The 20,961-nt window shown below is 38.1% G+C and overlaps 2 protein-coding genes across 4 annotated transcripts in view; one reads left to right on the top strand and one right to left on the bottom strand.

Moving 5' to 3' along the window:
• Window positions 1-4,634, bottom strand: part of LOC120766327 — a 15,836-nt gene extending 11,202 nt beyond the window's left edge. The window contains exons 1-2 of the mRNA XM_040091751.1: window positions 4,520-4,634; window positions 3,996-4,156 (exon numbers count right to left, since the gene is read on the bottom strand). Of these exons, the coding sequence (XP_039947685.1) occupies window positions 3,996-4,156; window positions 4,520-4,589 (231 nt within the window). The 5' untranslated portion in view covers window positions 4,590-4,634. The remainder of the gene's footprint in view (window positions 1-3,995; window positions 4,157-4,519) is intronic.
• An 843-nt stretch (window positions 4,635-5,477) lies between these two features.
• LOC120777585 (serine protease persephone-like) lies at window positions 5,478-12,036 on the top strand. Of its 3 annotated transcripts, none has more exons than XM_040109024.1 (9): window positions 5,478-5,624; window positions 6,525-6,699; window positions 6,761-6,898; window positions 6,970-7,074; window positions 9,084-9,149; window positions 9,237-9,310; window positions 9,408-9,652; window positions 9,724-9,886; window positions 11,678-12,036. In XM_040109024.1, exons 2-9 carry the CDS (start codon window positions 6,527-6,529, stop codon window positions 11,992-11,994), a joined length of 1,281 nt encoding a protein of 426 aa, XP_039964958.1. In that variant the 5' UTR covers window positions 5,478-5,624; window positions 6,525-6,526; the 3' UTR covers window positions 11,995-12,036. The 3 variants fall into 3 exon arrangements, with proteins under 3 accessions (XP_039964958.1, XP_039964937.1, XP_039964948.1); XM_040109003.1 differs by having other exon boundaries at window positions 6,493-6,699; XM_040109014.1 differs by having other exon boundaries at window positions 6,465-6,699.
• Window positions 12,037-20,961: the final 8,925 nt, after the last annotated feature.

Here is a 20,961-nt window from a genome sequence, read left to right as displayed (position 1 = left end):
ATGCAACCGTTTACGCAACGCCTACGCCAAGTGACGCTTGAATGCTCACGCTCGCATTTTCTACACAATTTCGTAGCTTTTTATATATTTTAGAAAGTCCTCAATAAGTTCAAAAATGTATGTGAATAATATTTAATCAAATATAAGGACTTCCACGCGGACTAACTTTCGCGGCCGGAAACTTTCAATAGTCGGTCAGTGTATGCGCGCAACCACCAGAACAAACAAACAAGTAAGTGAGTGGCAGGTGCATGTTGCGAGCTTATTCGCCTGAAAGTATGTGAAGTTGTGAGTGTAATTGTATGTCTGTGTGTGTCATGTCACGAATACAAACAACAACAATCAATGCAAAGCAAGAAAGCCATATACATAAAGTTTACGGTAAATACGATATGAATGAGGATTAGATTTTGAAGGCTAAGGTCGATCCAAAAGTGCGTTAGAATATTGGAAAATATTAAATAAGACTTCTTTGAAATGTAACACACATATGTATGTATCAAAGATGTCTCGATTTGTTTGCATACCCATTCTTAAGTTTCTAATAAATGTTGTTGTGTCTAGCGTTTGGATGGTGAGAGGCAACGTATCAGAAATGTGAATGCCAGCTGCGAGTTGGAAAATTTTTATGAGTTTTTTGATAATTTTTTTAATGTTTTGTTGGATATATTTTTTAAATTATGATATGCATCTGCTTGCGCGCACACAAGTGTATTTTGTATTTGCGTTTTCTTGGAGCCCACAACCAAAGTGTTACATATATGTACACAAACACGTACATAAGCATGCGTTGGTCATATGTTAAATGGAATTTCAATCGTTTTAATCTCATATCTATGTGAAATATCGTCGGCTTAACGTGCAAAGGTGCTAAGTCCACTTATGGTCAATATTGATATTTTGAAGAGATTCGATAGAAAAATATAAAACACATCAGCTACAAAAAACATTGATTCAAGTAACAACTCCTGCAAGAATGCGAAATCGCAAAGATAAACACAAGAGCAGAGGGAGTCGAACATTTCAATACCATGTAAGAGTCGAGCAAAAAAGTGTTAAAGTTTGCAGAAAATTCTTCTTGAACACTCTTAGCATTGGCAGACGTACGGTGCTAAATTGGGTTAAGCAGCCTACGATTTCAAGAAACACTACACAGAACGCACCCCAACAAAATTGTAGCATTGCACGTGAATCTCTAAATTCGTTTTTCAATTCTCTGCCAACCATGGAATCCCATTACTGCCGTGCAACAACTCAAAAAAAATATCTTTTGCCAGAATGGTCGTCAAAAAAACAACTCTTCGAATTTTACGTAGAGGATTGGTGTAATGCACATGGAAAACCCCCACTCTCTATTTCAGCATTTTATAACACCCTTGCGGATCAAAAGCTTTGTCTATTCTTCCCTAAAAAAGATCAGTGTGAAATCTGTGCGCGAAATACTGTGGGAGATATTTTGGATGACGTGTACAATCTTCACCACGCAAAAAACATGAAGCTAGGGAAGAGAAACAAAAGGACAAAATCGAAGAAGCCTTCGTGTTTACTATTGATCTGCAAGCGGTCTTAATGGCACCAAAAGCCCAAGTAAGCAGCCTTTATTACCGCACGAAGTTGCAAGTCCACAATTTGGGGTTTTACAATTTGATAAATCATGATGCTTATTGCTTCATATGGAACGAAGTAGAAGGTGTATTATCGGCCGAAGAATTTGCTAACATTTGGGTGTTCTTCATCGAGAATAAAATAATTCCAAATCTTACCGAGAATGCAGCTGCTACGAAAATTATTCTTTATAGTGATGGATGTACGTACCAGAATAGGAATGTTTCTATGAGTAACGCTTTGCTCAATACATCTATTAAACATGGCGTAATAATTGAGCAAAAAATACTAGAAACGGGGCACACCCAAATGGAAGCTGACAGCGTACATTCAGTTATCGAGCGTGTTATTAAACACCGAATTGTTAATGTACCAGCAGAGTATATTCAAATATGTCAGAATGCTCGAAAGAAACCTACACCTTATATGGTAGAGTATTTGTATCATACTTTTTTCAAATGTTTCAAGGGAATACAATTTTTAAAAACAATTCGTCCTGGTCGCGGAAAGGGTGAATCAAAAGTCACCGATATTCGTGGGATTAAATACACACCGGAAAGGGAAATATTTTATAAATTGCGTTTTCCCGAGCCATGGAGCTATTTACAACAAAGAATGGACAGAAGTGTTGTGCCAACGGATTGGTCTAATTTGCCACAGCTTCACCAAGAAAGAAGAAAATTAACAGCAAGAAAATACGCGGATTTGCAATATTTCAAAACTTCTTTGCCAAGAGACTACCATCAATATAATGACGACCTGCCACATGAGTGATATCTTCTTATTTTTTAATATATTTTTTTGTTTTGCTTAATTTATAATTTCCAAACAGCAATGAATTAAGACTGAACTGATATATTAACTTTTTGTGACACCTTAAAGTTTAAGGCTTAAACAAAGATTTTCCATTTAAGTAAGTAAGACTGTATAATAGTTTTTTGTGGTAATAAAATACGCCATTTGCAAAAAAAACTGCAAGATTTCTTTTTCGAAAATATGCTAAGTCCAAAACATCCAAGTGCAAATAACTCCAGAAAATGTGCAAAGTCCAAAAAAGGCCTTTATAAAGGCGCTCATTGAATTTTTTATTATATTTTTTTTTTGTACTTAAATGAAATATCACAGTTGACAAAACTGCGTTAGAAAAATAAAAAAAATTTTGAACTTCAATTTTTATTCAGTTTTTTTTGTTTTATTTAATAATTCAAAAATGGCACTTAGCACCTTTGCACGTTAAGCCGACGATATAATATACTACAATCAGATTGAAATTCCCCAGTGCACTGTAAGATTTTGTATGGAATTGACGCCAACTGTAATGATTGAAAGAATTCCAAAATGAAAAGGAATGTAGTAGCGGAGTGGTGCAGATAAAAACCCAACGTATTTGGCCCAAGCACATTCAACTCGCTGCCCTTCACACTTCCTCGTCGCTCCCTCTCTCTTATAAAGTAAGAGCCGGTGCAAAAAACATCTGGACTCAGGCTTGATTGATAAGTCATATAAAGTGAAGAGAGAAAATGTAAATATATATGTATGCAAATAAATATTTATGTATGTTGATTTTTACAAGAGTATGATTAATAGCGAAATCTCAGTAAATTTTACACTAGAGAGACGAATATATTCATATGGTTCAGTTAACAGAAGGTCGCTCCAACAAAGTGAAGATTTGACGCACTGTTTGGCAGCCGCGAGGTCCTGTTGAAACCATTTATCCGCTAATTGATTTCTATTGTCGTGGTGTCCCAAAAAATTATCTCTGTGAAATAAGACAACTAGCAGGGAACCTAAAGTTTGAGGTTAAAAATATACGAGAAATTTCTAAATTGGTTGGAAAAACTAGATGTAGTAATCGAGGCATTATTAATCGATTCCGTGATGATGAAGTATTACTTCTTTTATTTGGTCGCAATTTAGTGAAATGGATATAAGTATTCAATTTGCTAAGCTGTTTGTAACTCTCGAAAGGAAACGTCGGAGGCCTTATAAAGCATGTACATATGTATATAAATGATCAGCATGTCGAGGTCAGTCGGTTTAGACACATCTGTCTGTCTATAAATCAATGAGTACTTCAGTTTCGGAGATATCGATATGAAATTTTGAACACGTCATTTCTCATCAAAAAGCTGTCGAAATCGATATCAAAAAGCTATAGCATATAGCTGAAAAACCGACCGATCCAACTCAAGTCCTTGCATGTGAAACTTTTTGATTTGATACTGTATTGTCACTAAACTTGGCGTAGATTAATATTCAAATTATTACTAAAATGTCTCTTAAAATACTCTCATTGCCGAATATGCCATAGAGCCAGTGTTTGTCTTCTTGCACTTTAACTGGTTAAGGTATATGGTATAAATTATCTTAACTATATATAGACTTACAAAAGGATTGTTGCTGACCGGTCCGCATAGACTGTTCCGTAGATAATCAGTTTGTTCCCATGTTCGACGCGCGTTATTGGCGAGTTTGCTTAGACTTGGACATCCAATTAGTGGTATGCAGTTGCCTTTATGCCCACTTGGAGTCATACACGGTACATATTCTAAAAAATTAAAAGAATCATCACCTCTTTGCTCATCTCTAGGTAAATTTTGCGAACATCATTAAAATTTATCATAAACGGTGTTATTTTATTCACCCGGGATTACCTCACTGCAAATAATTTTTTCAACAACTTTTATGAATCTATATACATATATATATTGTATATAGTACACATACATACGTACATATTCTTATATAAACATTTTCATTTATCGTTTGTTTTCTTAAACTCTTTACACCTCGCACCCCCTTAGGAGGCGTGATAAAATTTTTTTAACATGTTGCCTCATAACAGGCGCAACTGATTTTCAACACTTTTTTAATAGTGATCAGTGCTTTTTTCGAAGAAAACGGCACTTACCACCTCTGACTCCCGTGATTACGCACAAAACACAAATTAATGAAATAGCTTTTCTAAGAAATAGTTCCATTTTTTCCTCGTATTAAAATTTCAATCATTAAATGTTTTCGTCAACCTCATTCAACGTTTCGAAATCAACTGACGTTCGAACATTTCCGACACTCATTTATGAGAGGTTTTAGCAAATTTTGCGAAGAGTGTTTTTGCTTTACAGCGGTTGGGTTCGCTTATCAAGGCTTAGAATTATATGTACATATGTATATAAAATATGTCGCTGAGCTTTATGGAGAACGATAATAGCGTAACGCATCTCAGTTTAGTCAGCTGGATTTCAATTTGTTTTTTTTTTCTCAAAATTTCATCATAATTAAGCTCGCAATCCAGAACAAATTTCAGCAAGATTTGTTTTTAATTCGCCGAATTATTTATGTAGATGGGAGTGGGAAACGGAATAAGGTGTCAACATACGTCTTAAAATAAGGGAGAGCGTAAACGGAGGAAAAAGAGCGGCAACCGTCAGTTAAGTTGCAATGAATGAATCCACAATTAGAGAGTTAATTTTGAGCTAAAAGATTTTCAGCAAGAAGCAGTTAAATATTTCCACTGATATTGCATTATTGCAGACTCAAACCCCAGCCGCTTGCAATATTTTCGCCGACAAAAAATGCCCAAAATTCCCATTACAAATAATCTTTATCAAACGTGGTATCTTTTTAAAACTCTTACGGAAATTGTAAACAAAAAAAAATCGAAATGATCCCAAAATAATCCCGATATCGAGACCCCAAAACTGCGTCAAAAATTGTCTACAACAGAGTAATCAAATCCAAAAATACATTCGCAAGATTGACAATTTCTTATCATCAAACTACGTGAGTTAATCTCGTGCTCTGAGTTGTTCATTAATCTACTTACATATACGAGAGGCATCACATATAATAATGCAGTTGTAACGAATTAGTGAAAGGTGCAGTTTAGTGGGAAAAAATTAGTTGTCTTCCGCTTAGGACTGATAAGTACTTAAACCGAATTTAAATCAATGTGTGAAATGAGGATATTTTCAACGAGATTCGAGAGTTATTAATAAACATAAGTATATAAACAAGTAAGGAAGATATAAGTTCGGGTGTAAACGGTCTAAAGTCAACTATAGATACACACATATTCGGTACCTAGGGGCTTGAATAGTTTTGTTTGAATTTGGAAAATTTTTGATTACAAATTGGCATTATTCGTGCAAAATTTTATTCCGTTATATTAATTGCTGCTCGCGCGGTTGTGATCCAATTTCACTCGTTACATAGGCATGGCGGAGGCATGTTAAATGTCGAATGGAAATCGGTGGCACGCCCATTGTCCCATTTTGACAGCGGCTTCAATAAAACCCTGTCATACTACCTCGGGGGTAAAATTTAAAGTTTCTGGTAAATCTGTGCTTATCGCGCTTTTAGTAGTTTTTAATAGTTCCATTATATGGAGAGTGGGCACGGTTATCTTGCGATTTCATTGGTGTGTAGGTTTTATTTTCATATTTTTAAAAAGTTGTGCAATAAAAATATTCAAATAATAACAATTTCTGCGCTGAGTCAGAAAGGGTAAAAATTTCGAATATCTGTGACGACTGACTACATGTGTGAGAGGCGAAACGAACGGATAAGGAAACTAATTTCTTTAGCAAAAAAATCACAAAGATACCGAAACTTTATTTTTCTATCCACTGTTCTTTATATTCTTAACTAGCGTGAACTATCGAACAATTAAAGTTTAGGTAGTCGTTAAGTTTTCTGAAATTTCCTAAGCTTCTGTGACTATTATAGACGTTTTATTGTTTGCATCAGAGGTTTCTATCAAGATAAGCTCTCTTTAATTTTTCTCAATTCTGTTCTCTCGTCGATCTTCTTTTATCTGTGTGGGGAATTGCACCCATGGACCATCCCGTCGTTAGGGATCTAACATATTATTTATTAAACCAGGTAATACAAGCCCTTACTTCCGTGAAACATAGAAATGATGAATCTAGGCTTTTCGCTGACCTTTCTGCTGGTACTCTTGTTCGCCAAAGAAATATGTCCTAACGAAACGACAGAGCAATTCATTATCTATATGGATGTACACAACGATATCGATAATTTAATTCATTGGGGCAACAATTGCGAAGCAAAGCTAACTACATTAGAACAGTAAATATGTACAACAACTGCAATAATTTGAGCCACAATTGATTGTACTTTCTATAAACAGAACTGTAGTGGAAACCATACAATCGAGAGAGAGGTCGAATGAAAAATATTTGGAAACATTGAATAAATTGGAATATTTGGAGCACACTGTGAGCAGCTATGAATTAAAGATGAACACTCTGGAACATAACATACAGAGGTGAATATTATTAAAAAATTTATTTATACTTTTTATAAACACTACAATTTTTATATATATTTGCTGCACAGTTTAATTTCGGGATCCAAGCAAATTGAGGAGGAGCTTAGAAACACCATTCATATGTTGAGTGCGACAGTGTCAGATTTAGCATCTAAGTTTTCGCTTCTGCACAGGTAAATTTAACTTTTACGCTCTTCTTCTGTATATAACTACATATAAATAAATATTTGTCGAGATCGAAAAATGTTTTGTTGGCAGATCGTTTGTTTGCAAAGCAGTGTAGAGTGTTGTAAAGAGCTCCAAATTAGGGTCGATCTTTCAATCAAAATCAAACAACAAAATCTGGCAATACTAAGACTTGCAAAACTAATCAAAAATTAAATTTTTGGACCTTCGAATAACAATATTGACAAATAAAAATGTTTTCCATACAAATACTTGATTTTGATCGGTCAGTTCGAACGTTGTCTTATACAATAATCTATGCCCAATTTCTTGTCAGTTGAAAGAGTTTTATATACAAGGACTTGATTTTGATCGGCCAATTTGTAAGAAAGCTTTATGCTATAGTGTCCGATATCGGCAGTTCTGACAAAGGAGAATTTTTTTCAAGAGGAACGTGTTCTATATTTAAGATCGATATCTCAAAAACTTAGGGACTAGTAGAATAGACCCTTATATAATGGGTTGTCAAAAAAGTCTTGCGGTATTTTTATTGAATGTTTTTTTTTATTGAAATTGAAATGAATTTTTGATGACTCATGTCCAGCTCTTGACTGATGCTACGGCTGCTCCTATGCCGGTCTCTTTCGACCAATTCAGCGATTTTATCGCAATTTTCGACGACAGGCCTTCCGGAGCGTGGCGCATCTTCGACCACCCCTACACCAGAAAGAAAACGTTGAAACCATCGTTATGCGGTGGAAATGGAAACTGTATCGGGTCCATAAACTGCACAAATTTATTGGCGGCTTGAGATGCATTTTTGCCTTTATCGTAGTAGTACTGAAAAATATGCCGTATTTTCTCTTTTTTTTGCTCCATGTTTGCGACGCTATAACTCACGAAAAAAAAGAAACGACAATCAGTCAAACACGTGTTAGCGCGTGAAATGAGCTTTCCAAAAAGGTATAGCATGACCCGATGCGACGAATAAAACTAGAACTACGCGCTTTCAGCGCCAACTAGTGAAAATACCGCAAGACTCTTTTGGCAACCTATTATATAATCCATGAAAATGTTCTTCCGCAATTCCGACCGTTTTCGACAGATGTTTTCACACAAACGCCTCAATACGGCCAAATAGATCGCCTTATTAACCATCTGCTCCTCCGGAATAAATTCATGATGCTCCAAAACACGAATATCGAAAGAAACAATGAGCATCACCCTGATTTTTTAGCCAAAGGTCGTCCAGAACTTGGCATGTCATCAACGATCTCTCGACCGAGTTTGAAGGCTTTGTAGCACTCGTTGGCTTGTGTTTGTGATAAAACTGCAACGCAAAATTTGAGAAAAATGTTTTGTTCGATATTTTTATCCATTGTAAAAATCGCAATGAACTGTACCGACTTAAGTAGCTGTTGTAAACAAACTACTTGACAGACCGCGCTCATATTTGGCATAAGTAGTAGTTCAGGAGATTCCTACCAACTTAGCAAAATACATCCTTTTGAAATATCATTTACACGGGGAATTTAATTACAATTTCCGGGTGCTTTTTTATCGCAATGTATGTATATGAATACTCTTCTGGGTGTTATAAAGTTCGTGACAATCTCCATATACCGTATCCAGGCTATCTTTCCTTTACCCTCCCTATAACCAAAATATGGACTTTACTTCGTCTAGTTGACTTCAAGTGAACTTTTTATGGAATGAAACATCCATTAACTGTAAGAAGAGCACTATTTTCTTATGCTATAGAATATCGGTTTTAACGTAAAATATTCCTCCAATAATGTTGATGAAGACAAAACTCCTTCAATTTTACGTAGATATACATAAGTAGGTATATAAAACAAGTGAAAATGAGTGACGTCAGCAGCTTCGTTTGATGACTTTGTCATTCGGTGCTTTCCTCGTACACTCTTTGTTTAATTTAGATACACTATTGCGAACCACCGTTAAATTGCAGGTCCGCATCGTTGCCGTTTATATTAATTTTATTCTATTTCTTTAGGGACCGTCCATTGCCAGAAAGAGAGCGTCCTTTTAAAACTCCCAGCACTACATTCGGAGAGCGTCGGTAAGTATGAATGTTTGTCCATGTAAAATTAAACCGCAAATTTTCTAGCGTTTTTGTTTTTTGTATTGACAAATGTGTGATTTCTAGTCCAACATTAGTACCGCCAGTAACATATGTACCTCCACCCAAGGTACCAACAGCAGGGCGCCTGGTTTCACAAGGCAAGCAAATAACTGTATTTTTCGCAAATATTTCCACTATCAGTATCAGTAATCCATGTGGATATATCTTTATCTATGTATGTATGTATATTTTTAGTTTGTGAAGAAATTGAAGGAGCGTTGCAATCGAAAGGCATTAAGCGGTTCGTGTCAGGAATTCATCCTTCCCTGGCTATCGTTGAAAGGAAGTTGCGTCGGTCTAGTTCTTTTAGATGTACGGGAGCTTTGATTGGTCAACGCTTTGTTCTAACTTCGGCCCGTTGTTTATACGCAGGTGGGGCAAACTTTGTGCGCTTGGCAAATCGCAGTGATAAAACAAGCGCCTTGGGAAAGAATATTAAAGTAATATTAAGAATATATTCTGTCTAACTATGTATGTACCAACGTATGTATGTATGCATGTTTATTTCTAGAAAACGTATATACATCCCAAATACGCTAACAGAAAGAACAATGTAGGCGTGATCGAACTGGAAGGCGATGTGGAGTACTCTTCGCTCGTGTATCCCAGCTGTTTATACACTGCTGCAACAATTTCAATAGCTAACGCCGAGGTTTTTTACACACAATATCAAGGTAAATGCGCCGTTAGAAATAAACCACAAAACGACTTAAAATTATTTTCTATAATAAGCTTTCCAGACACTTACGTCTGTATATATAGGAACTAGCCATTCAGTTTTTGTGATGTCGGTCTGACAAGTCCATTTCTCCAAAAAAAAAAGTTGCATATTTGGCCGAAACGCCCTTATCGACCGACTATAGGATATAACTGCCATACAAACTAACCGATTAAAAACAAATAATCTGAGGCAGTGCTCCAATCTTCCTACAAATTGTTCAGGTTAGACCGCTTTAACATATAGCTGCCATACAAACTGACGATTTAATCAAGTTCTTGTATCAGATAGTGGCACTATAGCTTACATAGCGTAGTCGAAAAAGTATTTTCGTATTTCTAATCAATCTTCACTTTATTTTTTTTTTACAATTTTACAACATTTTGGTCGAGCACTTTTTGCCATTTTTATGCTAGAGACATTATTGCATCAGTACAAAACTTTTTTGGTTTCTCGGCGAAAAAGTGCGATAAGTAATTTTCACAGGCTTCGCTTGAAGCCAACTTTACACCATTAAGGAAGTTCTGCATTGACCGAAATAAATAGTAGTCCGATGTTACGAGGTCAGAGCGATAAGGTAGAAGCACCAAAACTTCCCAGTTTTTGCCAAGTCATCAAAGACGTGTGTAGTCTAGCGTTGTCCTGATGGAGGACGAAACCCTTTCTGTTGATCAGTTCTGGACGTTTTTTCGATCAGTTGCTTCAATCTCATCAGTTGATGACAACAAAATGTAGAATAAATCGTTCAACCAGGCTGGAGCAGCTCATAGTGAATGATTCCTTTCCAATCCCACCAAACACGCACCATAACCTTTCGAGGCGTCAATTCTGGCTTTGCGACCATTTGTTGAGCTTTACCACGCTTGGACCATTATCTTTTTCGCACATTATTGTCGTATATGATCCACCTTTCGTCTCCTGTTAACATTCGCTTCAGAAATGGTTCGATTTCATTTCGTTTCAGCAAAGAATCGCAGATCTTAATTCGGTCCATTAAATTTTTCACAGACAATTCATGTGGTACCCAAACATCAAGCTTATTTTTGTAGCCGGGCTTTTTTAAATGGTTCAAAACAGTTCGGTGATGAATATTAATATCCTTAGAGATGTCATGGCTGCTTATGTGACGGTGCTGGTAAATCTTTTCCATAATTTCGTCAACTTTCTCAACGATAGGTCGACCAGAGCAAGGTGCAGCTTAAAGTCGCACTTTCCAACACTATATGTGACCTGGTCTACGGAAAGGGGGCTTAGGTGTCAAAAAAAAAACGAGATACTGACGATTATTTTTAACAGCTTTTCCCAGAAAACTAGTTTTCACACGTTAGCTCCCTTTTCGTAGACCAGGTCACATATAGTACGACACAATGTGAGTGGTAGCACTGGAGATATACGACTGCAACGACATCTATTGACAAAATACGAAACGACTTTTTCGACTGCCCTGTACAATATACATATTTTTGTGGTAAAATTCCACAGAAAATCTTATACCTTTTATGCTATGCACCTTTGAAGGATATTACAGCTGCAGTGCAGCCAAAGTTAATGTTTTTTCTTGTTTTGCTTGAGTCAAATTTTATAAATTGTGTCTATTAAATCTATCAAATTTTCTGAAAATATTTTTTTTTTTTAATATTTGACAACCCATTTCAGAATTTTTTGGCGATTGTTTGCATTTTCAGCGCTTTTTCTTTGATACGAATTTTGCTACATTTTTGTTTCCATGATTTCAATTTCATTCCAGATTCGATTTTGTCACAAACATTGCAGGAATTGCGCGGTCAAATTGTCCCGTACTCAAATTGTGCGACATTCGCTGAGTCTCACGCGCAAGATCCATATGAGGACTCGTTAATATGTGTACGTTATTACAATGCTTTGGATTCGTCTTATAGCTCCTCCCAGGGTCCGTTATTTTTCAACCAAAAGGATGTGTTAGGTAAAGAGCGCATCATTGCGGTGGATTCGGAGAACTCACTTCGGAACGACGTTTATATGGCGCAGAAGCTCACAAAGGTGTATGATCATTTGGATTTTATTGAGAGTGTAATGAGGAGTTGATTTCATTTGTTATTCTAATTAGATTAACTTTGATTGTTTGGAAATAAAATTACAATGACAATAAAAATACAAATGACATTGTTTCAATGGAAATTTGCAGCAGCTTCGATTTCTTACGATGTTATGCTGTTTCCAACAACCCTTAAGTGTAAAAATTTATGAAATATTATTAAGTATACCATCCTATTGCAAATCCCCATATACGTGAAAACGTTTACTGACTACTTTGAATTCAGTAGGGATAACTCAACAAGCCTGAATATCGAAGAAAGAATACAAGGCGCCAACATGTTGTACCCGTCCCTAATCAAACTGTTCAAATAAAAATTACATATTCAATAGACAATGTAAAATAGACATTCGATCAGTATTAGGCTACGGATCAGAATCCAATCAAGAATTCTACTTGAAAAGGACAGAACCGACTTTTAAATGTGAATATTAAGACAATAGAGCGCAGAAGGAAATTGTAGAACCAACACTACAGAAAGGGAATGATTGCGGTCAAGGTGGATTGAAAAGACATCAAAAGACGACATCAGAATGTATTATATTAATAAACAAAATCGGTTCGATATTGCTCTAGTCCTCAAATTTATCGGGTATTGATGATTTGATTATGCAATTGTTTCCCTAGTTCCCTTTAAACATATAGTATATAACCCATACGAGTAGTAGAAATTGCGAGACTACAAATGTGAGGCTGTGCCCGCTCTTTGTTCTTCCTTAATTATTTACATTGCTATCTATGCATGTACATACATATGTATGTATGGAAAGGCTGGTATGCCACCCAAATATGAGAGATGGTGCTTATTATCTATCAGTACACTTTACCCTATTATCATCACCCATCATTGCTACGCGCTGCTTTTGACACTTAAGGTCAGTTATTAAGAATTAATCGCTATTTTGTGCCCACTGCTCCTCCTATTCTCTCCTCTACTCACCCGAGGAACGTGTTTTAAGTTCAGTGACAGTCGATAGAAAAAATAGCTTTCTAAAAGCTTTGACTTGTTGGTTAGCAAATACTTGTATGTCATCATTTTTTCTTGCTTATGTCAATGACGTCATGACGCAAGTCACAAATCAGATTGTGTGACGCCTTACGCCTAGTGCATAGATGCTGCGGTTATTCTGCGTCAAAGCTCTGCTCGCTTCTTTTGTCAACAATTTTTGCGGCGTATCAGCATTTCATAATTATAGAAAGTGATAAATTTAGACATTTGCTCTGCATTCTTATTGCTTTAATTAGAACAAATAATGACGTCAAAGCGGAAAATACTAGCGGATTTTTAATAAATATAATAATAGAGGAACTTGTTTGTCACAATAAGTGAAATACGCAAGGCAATGCATAATAATTGCTATTGATATTGGAAGTGATAGTGATATTAAGAAACCCTTTTGGTAGAAAAAGAAAGATATTGAGTGAAAATATGAGGTACTGCGACTGAACGGTAGATGTCCTGTCATCGATTTTCATATGTATATAGTATGTGATGTGAATGAAATAATAAGAATGCCCGAGGAGTTGACTCGAAAGGGTTCGGGAGATGGCTTTGAAGGATGCTTGCATATTTTAAAAGTATGAGTGCATTTTGTCTGCCTAGGCTGCAATAGAAAGAAATAGTGAAGGACTCATTTGGTGTTTACAGTTGTAAAGTATATTCTTCTGCCAATTTTTTACTTTGTCTTCCATTTTTAATGAAATTGAATTGCTTGCGTTTTTGGTAGTTATTTTGACAAAAGTATTCTACTGAAGATAGATTGCGTTTTCTCTTACAATACCTACCTGTTGTCAAATAAATATTTATCAAAATATTTGTAGTTGTAGTGACGTATTGTTCAACGTGTTGAAAAACGACACCATAACTACCAAAAGCTCTGTCAGAATAGGGAGGGACCTTTCCGAGCCGTTAGATACCAAACGAGGCTTTAGACAAGGCGATTCCACATCGTGCGACTTCTACAATCTATTGCTAATGAAAACTAGCCGAGCTGCAGAGCTTAATCGAGCAGGTACAATCTTCTATAAATGTATAGCTGCTGGCGTATACCGATGATATTGATATCAATGGCCTCAACATCCGCGCCATTAGTTCTGCTTTCTCCAGACTGGATAAGGAAGCGAACAAACAGTCGTTGCACTTGCGATTTGGCGTCTATCTTGGAACCAGCATCAACACCAACAACAACGGCAACCTCAAAACTGAGTAGGCAATAGAGAAGTAAAATGCTCTCTCGACCAACAAAGACCAAACCCTTTAACTCACTCACTATTCCCGTCCTGATATATGGTGCAGAGGTATGGACACGAACATCTGATAAGTCGACATTACGAGTTTTTGAGAGAAAGGTTTTTGGCTTTTTGTGCATTGAAAACGGCGAGTTTCGCATTCGATGGAACGATAAGCTGTTCGAGATAAACGACGACATTGACATAAACCCCAAAAAATAAGGTGACATTTGAATTTAAACTGCGCGTGTCGAAAGATTTGGAGAATTATTTTTTTTTTAGGTTGGTAGTACTGTTAGTCACATTTATGTCAAATTTCATGTCAAAATATTTATTAGTGTTTGAGATTCGTGTCGTTTTGTGAGCTGCTAAGAGTGAGTTTTTCGCTTTTTGCGATGTTGAAATTTGTTGAGCAAAGAATTTGCATTAAATTTGGTTTACGGAATCAATTTTCTGCTGCGGATACGTTGAGGATGGTGCAGAAAGCCTTTGGTGATGAGGCTATGTCTAAAAAAATGTTTACAAGTGATATAGTGAGTTCCAAGCCGGCCGTGAACGTGTCGAAGGCGAAGAGCGTCCAGGGCGACCATCAACCTCAACCGACGAAGCTCACGTTCAACAAATCAAAGATTTGGTGTTGAAAAACCGTCGATTAACAATTACTTATACTATGTTCGGACCGACATTGAAAACATTTTGAAAACACAATTGTATGTTGTGGAATCTAAGTCGTTCGGATCGACAATGTGTGTTATCGATGAATTTTCACTGACAACTATCAATAGCGGCATTCTCTTGCTCTTGCGAGATTGCACGATGACACAAAATGCAAAAATCCTATACCGAAATATGCAAGGCCAAGAGAGCACCCATTGCAGAATCTAGTGATATATGACGGCACGAAAATAAACATGGGTTTGGTCCGACATATTTTACAGCCATTGGAAATAAGTTTCTGTGTGTGTTTGTTGCTGTGCCGTTGCACCAAGAGGAAAATTATGCAATTTCTGCACCGTGCAAGGTTTTGCAAGAGCAAGAGAATCCCCCTAATATGAGAATATCAAGCGACAGCTGTTTTTGTATAAGGAATGTAAACAAATATCAAGTGACAATTTAGAGCCGGCAAAACCAGTTTTTCCCACGAAAACATGTTTTCGTTGTCGGTCCGAACATAGTATTATAGACCTTGCTGATGAAGTTGGCATATCGAAAAGCTCAGCCAATACCATTTTGAAGGATGTTTTGGGCCTCAAGCGCGTCAAATCTCGACTGGTACTCACCTGATCTGGCGTCGTGCGACTTCTGGCTGTTCACCAAGCTCAAAAGATCGCTCCGGGGACACCGTTTTTATACGATAGAGGAGATTCAAGCCGCAGCGAAGACGGAACTGAAGGCCATCCCGGAAAGTGACTACAACCAGTGTTTCGGAGATTGGAAAATCCATTGGCATAAGTGCATTGCATCGGCAGGGGATTACTTTGAAGGGGATGAAATTGATTTAGAGACCGCGGTTGCGTTGGCTAGATCATGTGGTCCGAGTGGACGAAAACACTCCAGCAATGTATTCGACGCAGTAGCAGGGAAAAAAGCAGAGAAAAAGGAAGACCTACACTCCGTTGGAAAGACCAGGTGGAGAAGGATCTAGCTACACGACTGGCGCACTGTTATAAACTCGGCTGTGACGCCATAAGCGGGGTCTACGTCAATAAAGAAGAAGAAGACGTTGGTATGGTTTTCGAGAAACTATGGTACTTATGTTTGTTCGAGCAGATCGGCGTGAGACACGAAAACTAACACACATTATTTTAATATGAAGAAAATGTCAGCCGAAAGTTATCATATTATGTTGGAAGTTTCTGGTGAACAGGCTCTAGCTGACTGAACGTGCAAAAGTGATGATTTTGTTTTTAAAGACTATGAAGTGGAAGATGATAAGCTCGCGGAATCTTTGGAAGTTTCATTCCATTTCCATTTCAGAATGTTTAGAACCAGTCGAATTCATTGAAAAGCAAGGAAATCGGGTACAACACGTTGAAAATCGATTATACATATGTGAAACCTGACAAAGCAGCTAACTCGACGACAAAGTCGAATATCCATGACCTCTAAAGAAATACTCTGTACTTGGTCGAATCAGAAGAAGGTGCTGTTCCCAGCGACAACAACTCAAATTGAAGCGCACGATGGCCAAAAAATGCCCGCAATTAAGAATTAGACATTGCTAGTAAATTTCATCATGACAGTCTTCAGCCTCATATTGCAAGACTGACCAAAAACTATTTGGTTAGCAGCGGTTGGTAAGTTTTGAATCAACTGGCTTATAGCCCAGACCATTTCACTTCTCACTATATTTATTCCGGTCAATGGATCCTTATCGAATTCGGTTCACAGCAGGACATCATATCTAATATTAGCCTGATTACCGGCACTGTTGTTAATGTTTTTCTTAAATAAACGTTCAAATTATTAAAATAATCACACTAATATAACGGTTATATAGCCCCTTAACCTCAATTGCCGTTTGATGGGATACATGTTTTTTTATTCTGTAGAACATTAATTTGGGCTGAGCTTTTGATGTCACACTCTTTTATTAAAACAATATCGGGTGTAGCTCGCAAAGGAGCAGCTTGCAGAGGAGTCGTCTCTCAGCCAACTTTTTCATCAGAGCTTCCCGAAACAAAAGTCGGTTGAGGCTAAACGTAGAAATTCGCTCACAGAACACAAGACACTTCGATCAAAGGCATGGCAGCAGTGTTTGGAGAGTTCGAAGGGATTTTTCTGTGGAAACGGAGTAACGTGCCCCGTCGAAACTTCGTGTGATGATACCTTAACACATTGAGGACGGCGCAGTTTTTAGTAGTCAGTTTCATCTGGCGGTATGAGGGTATTTTCATCTTCTTCAGAAGAGGAAAGTGACCGTTAAGATTCGGAAAAAAGTGATGATGACACAGAATGGTTTTGATGCCAAATTATTTTTTATTTTATTAAAAAAAAATAGATCTGAATCAAAGACAGCGTGACCCACCGGTGGGTCACGCCGCCAGATGAAACATAAGTGCATGACCCACCGGTGGGTCACGCCGTCCTGAACGTGTTAAGTATATGATTAAGTATTTCTGAAATCATGCAAAACTATTTCGGTGAGCTCTTCTTCTAACAACCGCTAACGGTTGTGCTTGTTTTGTGTTGTTGTTGTGCAAATTTCCACTCTAAACTTAATTAACGGCTCCGCCTTATCGCACAAATTATTATCTTGATAAATTGCAACTTTTACAAACTGTTATGAGGCACGTTGCCAAATGCCGATCATAAATTTGATACCCACTTTTGGTGTTAACAGCAATTTTTTGCATTTTTACACCGATTCACACGTTCGAATTTTGTATGTTGCTGTGCACACCGGACCCCTGGCCGTACCGTGCACTGACTACGCGACCAACTGGTCGTAAAACGGCATTAGTGGCAACAGCGGCAACAACAATATGGGGCGAGCCGAGCAAACCTCTTTACGCATAAAATGGAAATTCGCCACAACAACAACAACAACAACAACAACAACAAAAACATGCAAATTTTTAATTAGTCAACGCATATTTGCATAACTAGCTGTGAATGCTACAACAAAAACATGCCAACAAACAGACAGACAAAACAGCAATGAGCAACAACAAAGCAGGCGGCAAGTTGGTAATTGCCTAGCGATAGGCAAGCTTACAACAACAACACAAAAGTCAAGCAATTACCGAACGCAACTGCTAACGGTGGCCAACTGTTGCTGCTGCTGCCGCTGCTGCCGCTGCCGCTGCCGTCTTGTGTGCGTGTGCGACCGAGTGTTTTGCGCACGCGCAGTAAATTTGCCGTTTAAGCAACAACAAGGCAGCATTTGAATCGCAGCAACTTTTCCAACAAAATGGACACTAAAAAATACTTGAAAGTGCGGCTTTATGATTGTGGCGGTGAAGAAAGAACCGCGAAGAGTCGCTGATAAAAACGCAGGAAAATATCCGTGGAAAGAACACGAAGTAAAGGTGAAAGGAGTACATCGCACGACACACTAAGACAACACAAACAGCAACAAACAAAAATGGTTGAAAATAAAAATTGTTTGCGGAATCGAACAAAAACGCGCACCTGATTAGTTGCAATCAACAACTGCTTACGCATTTGCCGTACTACCCTACGGCACAAGGAAAACCTAGGTAAATATTTTACGGCGACAACTCTATCAAAAATAAATATACAATTTTTTCTAAGGTGGTAATTCATTACATAACCTAATATGCAAATTCTAGACGAGGGTTTCGGCAAATCTTCTCTTACGCATGCTCGTTAAAGCTGTTTCTCTCTAACCATGGGAAGCTCAATTCCTGTCGACAATCGACGATCCTTTGTGGCCTTTGGCGCACGAATCTGCACCGTAAACGAACCAAAACATAAAAAATAACTGTCTTGACCCTCGCTCTATTCTTTCTTAAAAAAAAAGAAAATTAGAAAGATGTGTGTTTAGATCTTGACGCAAGAGTATATCAATGTTTATGGCAACAGGGCTGTTTTCCTCTACAATCGGTGCGATATGGAAAAAGCGTTACGAAGATCTTACACCTATGGGTCGAGATAAATCTAGATAAATTTGTAATCCCCTCAAGGTTGGGTATTAATTGTTCCTTTAAGGTGAGATGGATCTATAACATTAGATGTAGATGGAGAGGAGGTTTTGTTGCAAAAAGGATACTATCTCAATTTATACCGAAGGGTCCAAAATGGACAGCGGAGTAGGGGCGACTGCGTGATATCTCTATCTCTCTATCCGTCTACCAAACTCGGCTAGTATTTTCCAAGCGGTAGTACGAGAAATAGAGTAGGCCTGAGGAGCTCTTCTGCATAATACAGAAAGCTTCAATCTACACAGATAGCCAGGCGGCATTGCTAGCCAAAAATTAATTCCAGCGCAATCAACACATGTGAAAGGTTTTAAGCACACTGACAGGCCAACTCTACTTATCCAAAGTTTGAGCTCCTGGTCACAGGAACATTTTCAGCAACGAAAAAGCTAAATAAAAGGCCTCTCCAAATGAATCCGAGTCAGAGATAATACCGTGCGTGCTGGGAACGATCAAAAGAGAGCTTTATACTCACTTTGAATAAATAGCTCAGAGCAAATGGAAGTCTCTAACAAAATACGATATAGCGAAGCATGTATGGAGTAAATATGACAACACTTGTACTAAGGATCTATTAAATAGGTCCAGGAAAATATAGGCAGACTTACAGCTACCATAACAAGGCATTTGGAAAAGATGCGTGAAAAATGGGAATGCCCCAAAATAATTTTTGTTGCAGCTGTAAACTTCACCGAATAAGGAAACAGCTCTACACTTCCTCTGTGAATGATTAGTTCTATCACAAAACCCACATAGAACTTTTCGAATTCATCAGGCGTCAAACCTTGAAAACCCATCTACAGAAACCATAACGAAGATAAGTAGTTTCATTGACGACTCCAAAGTGTATCAAAATAAAGCACGTAGCGCTAATTGAGCACAAAAGTGCTGCACTCCAACTTACATATCTACCTACTTGTCATCATCCTCGTTTATACTAGATGCTGTATTCTTCTTCTTAATTGGCGTAGAAACCGCTTAAGCGATTATAGCCGAGTTAACAACAGCGCGCCAGTCGTTTCTTCTTCTCGCTACGTGGCGCCAATTGGATATTCCAAGCGAAGCCAGGTCCTTCTCCACTTGGTCCTTCCAACGGAGTGGAGGTCTTCCTCTTTCTCTGCTTCCCCGGCGGGTACTGCGTCGAATACTTTCAGAGCTCGAGTGTTTTCGTCCATCCGGACAACATGACCTAACCAGCGTAGCCGCTGTCTTTTAATTCGCTGAACTATGTCGATGTCGTCGTATATCTCGTACAGCTCATCGTTCCATCGAATGCGGTATTCGCCGTGACTAACGCGCAAAGGACCATAAATCTTTCGCAGAACTTTTCTCTCGAAAACTCGCAACGTCGACTCATCCGTTGTTGACATCGTCCAAGACTCTGCACCATACAGCAGGACGGGAATTATGAGTGACTTATAGAGTTTGGTTTTTGTTTGTCGAGAGAGGACTTTGCTTCTCAATTGCCTACTCAGTCCGAAGTAGCACCTGTTGGCAAGAGTTATCCTGCGTTGGATTTCTAGGCTGACATTGTTGGTGGTGTTTACGCTGGTTCCAAGATAGACGAAATTATCTACGACTTCAAAGTTATGACTGTCAACAGTGACGTGAGAGCCAAGTCGCGAGTGCGACGACTGTTTGTTTGATGACAGGAGATATTTCGTCTTGCCCTTGTTTACTACCAGACCCATTTTCTGCGCTTCCTTGTCCAGCCTGAAGAAATCAGAACTAACGGCGCGGGTGTTGGGGCCGATGATATCAATATCATCGGCATACGCCAGCAGCTGTACACTCTTATAAAAGATTGTACCTGCTCGATTGAGTTCTGCAGCTCGAATTATTTTCTCCAGCAGCAGATTGAAAAAGTCGCACGATAGGGAGTCGCCTTGTCTGAAACCTCGTTTGGTATCGAACGGCTCGGAGAGGTCCTTCCCGATCCTGACGGAGCTTTTGGTGTTACTCAACGTCAGTTTACACAGCCGTATTAGTTTTGCGGGGATACCAAATTCAGACATCGCGGCATAAAGGCAGCTCCTTTTTCGTGCTGTCGAAAGCAGCTTTGAA

The sequence above is a fragment of the Bactrocera tryoni genome, chromosome 1 (assembly GCF_016617805.1).
Source record: "Bactrocera tryoni isolate S06 chromosome 1, CSIRO_BtryS06_freeze2, whole genome shotgun sequence".
Classification (NCBI taxonomy): Eukaryota; Metazoa; Arthropoda; class Insecta; order Diptera; family Tephritidae; genus Bactrocera; species Bactrocera tryoni.
Note: the sequence above shows the minus strand (reverse complement) of the source record. Positions and strands in the feature narration are given on the sequence as shown.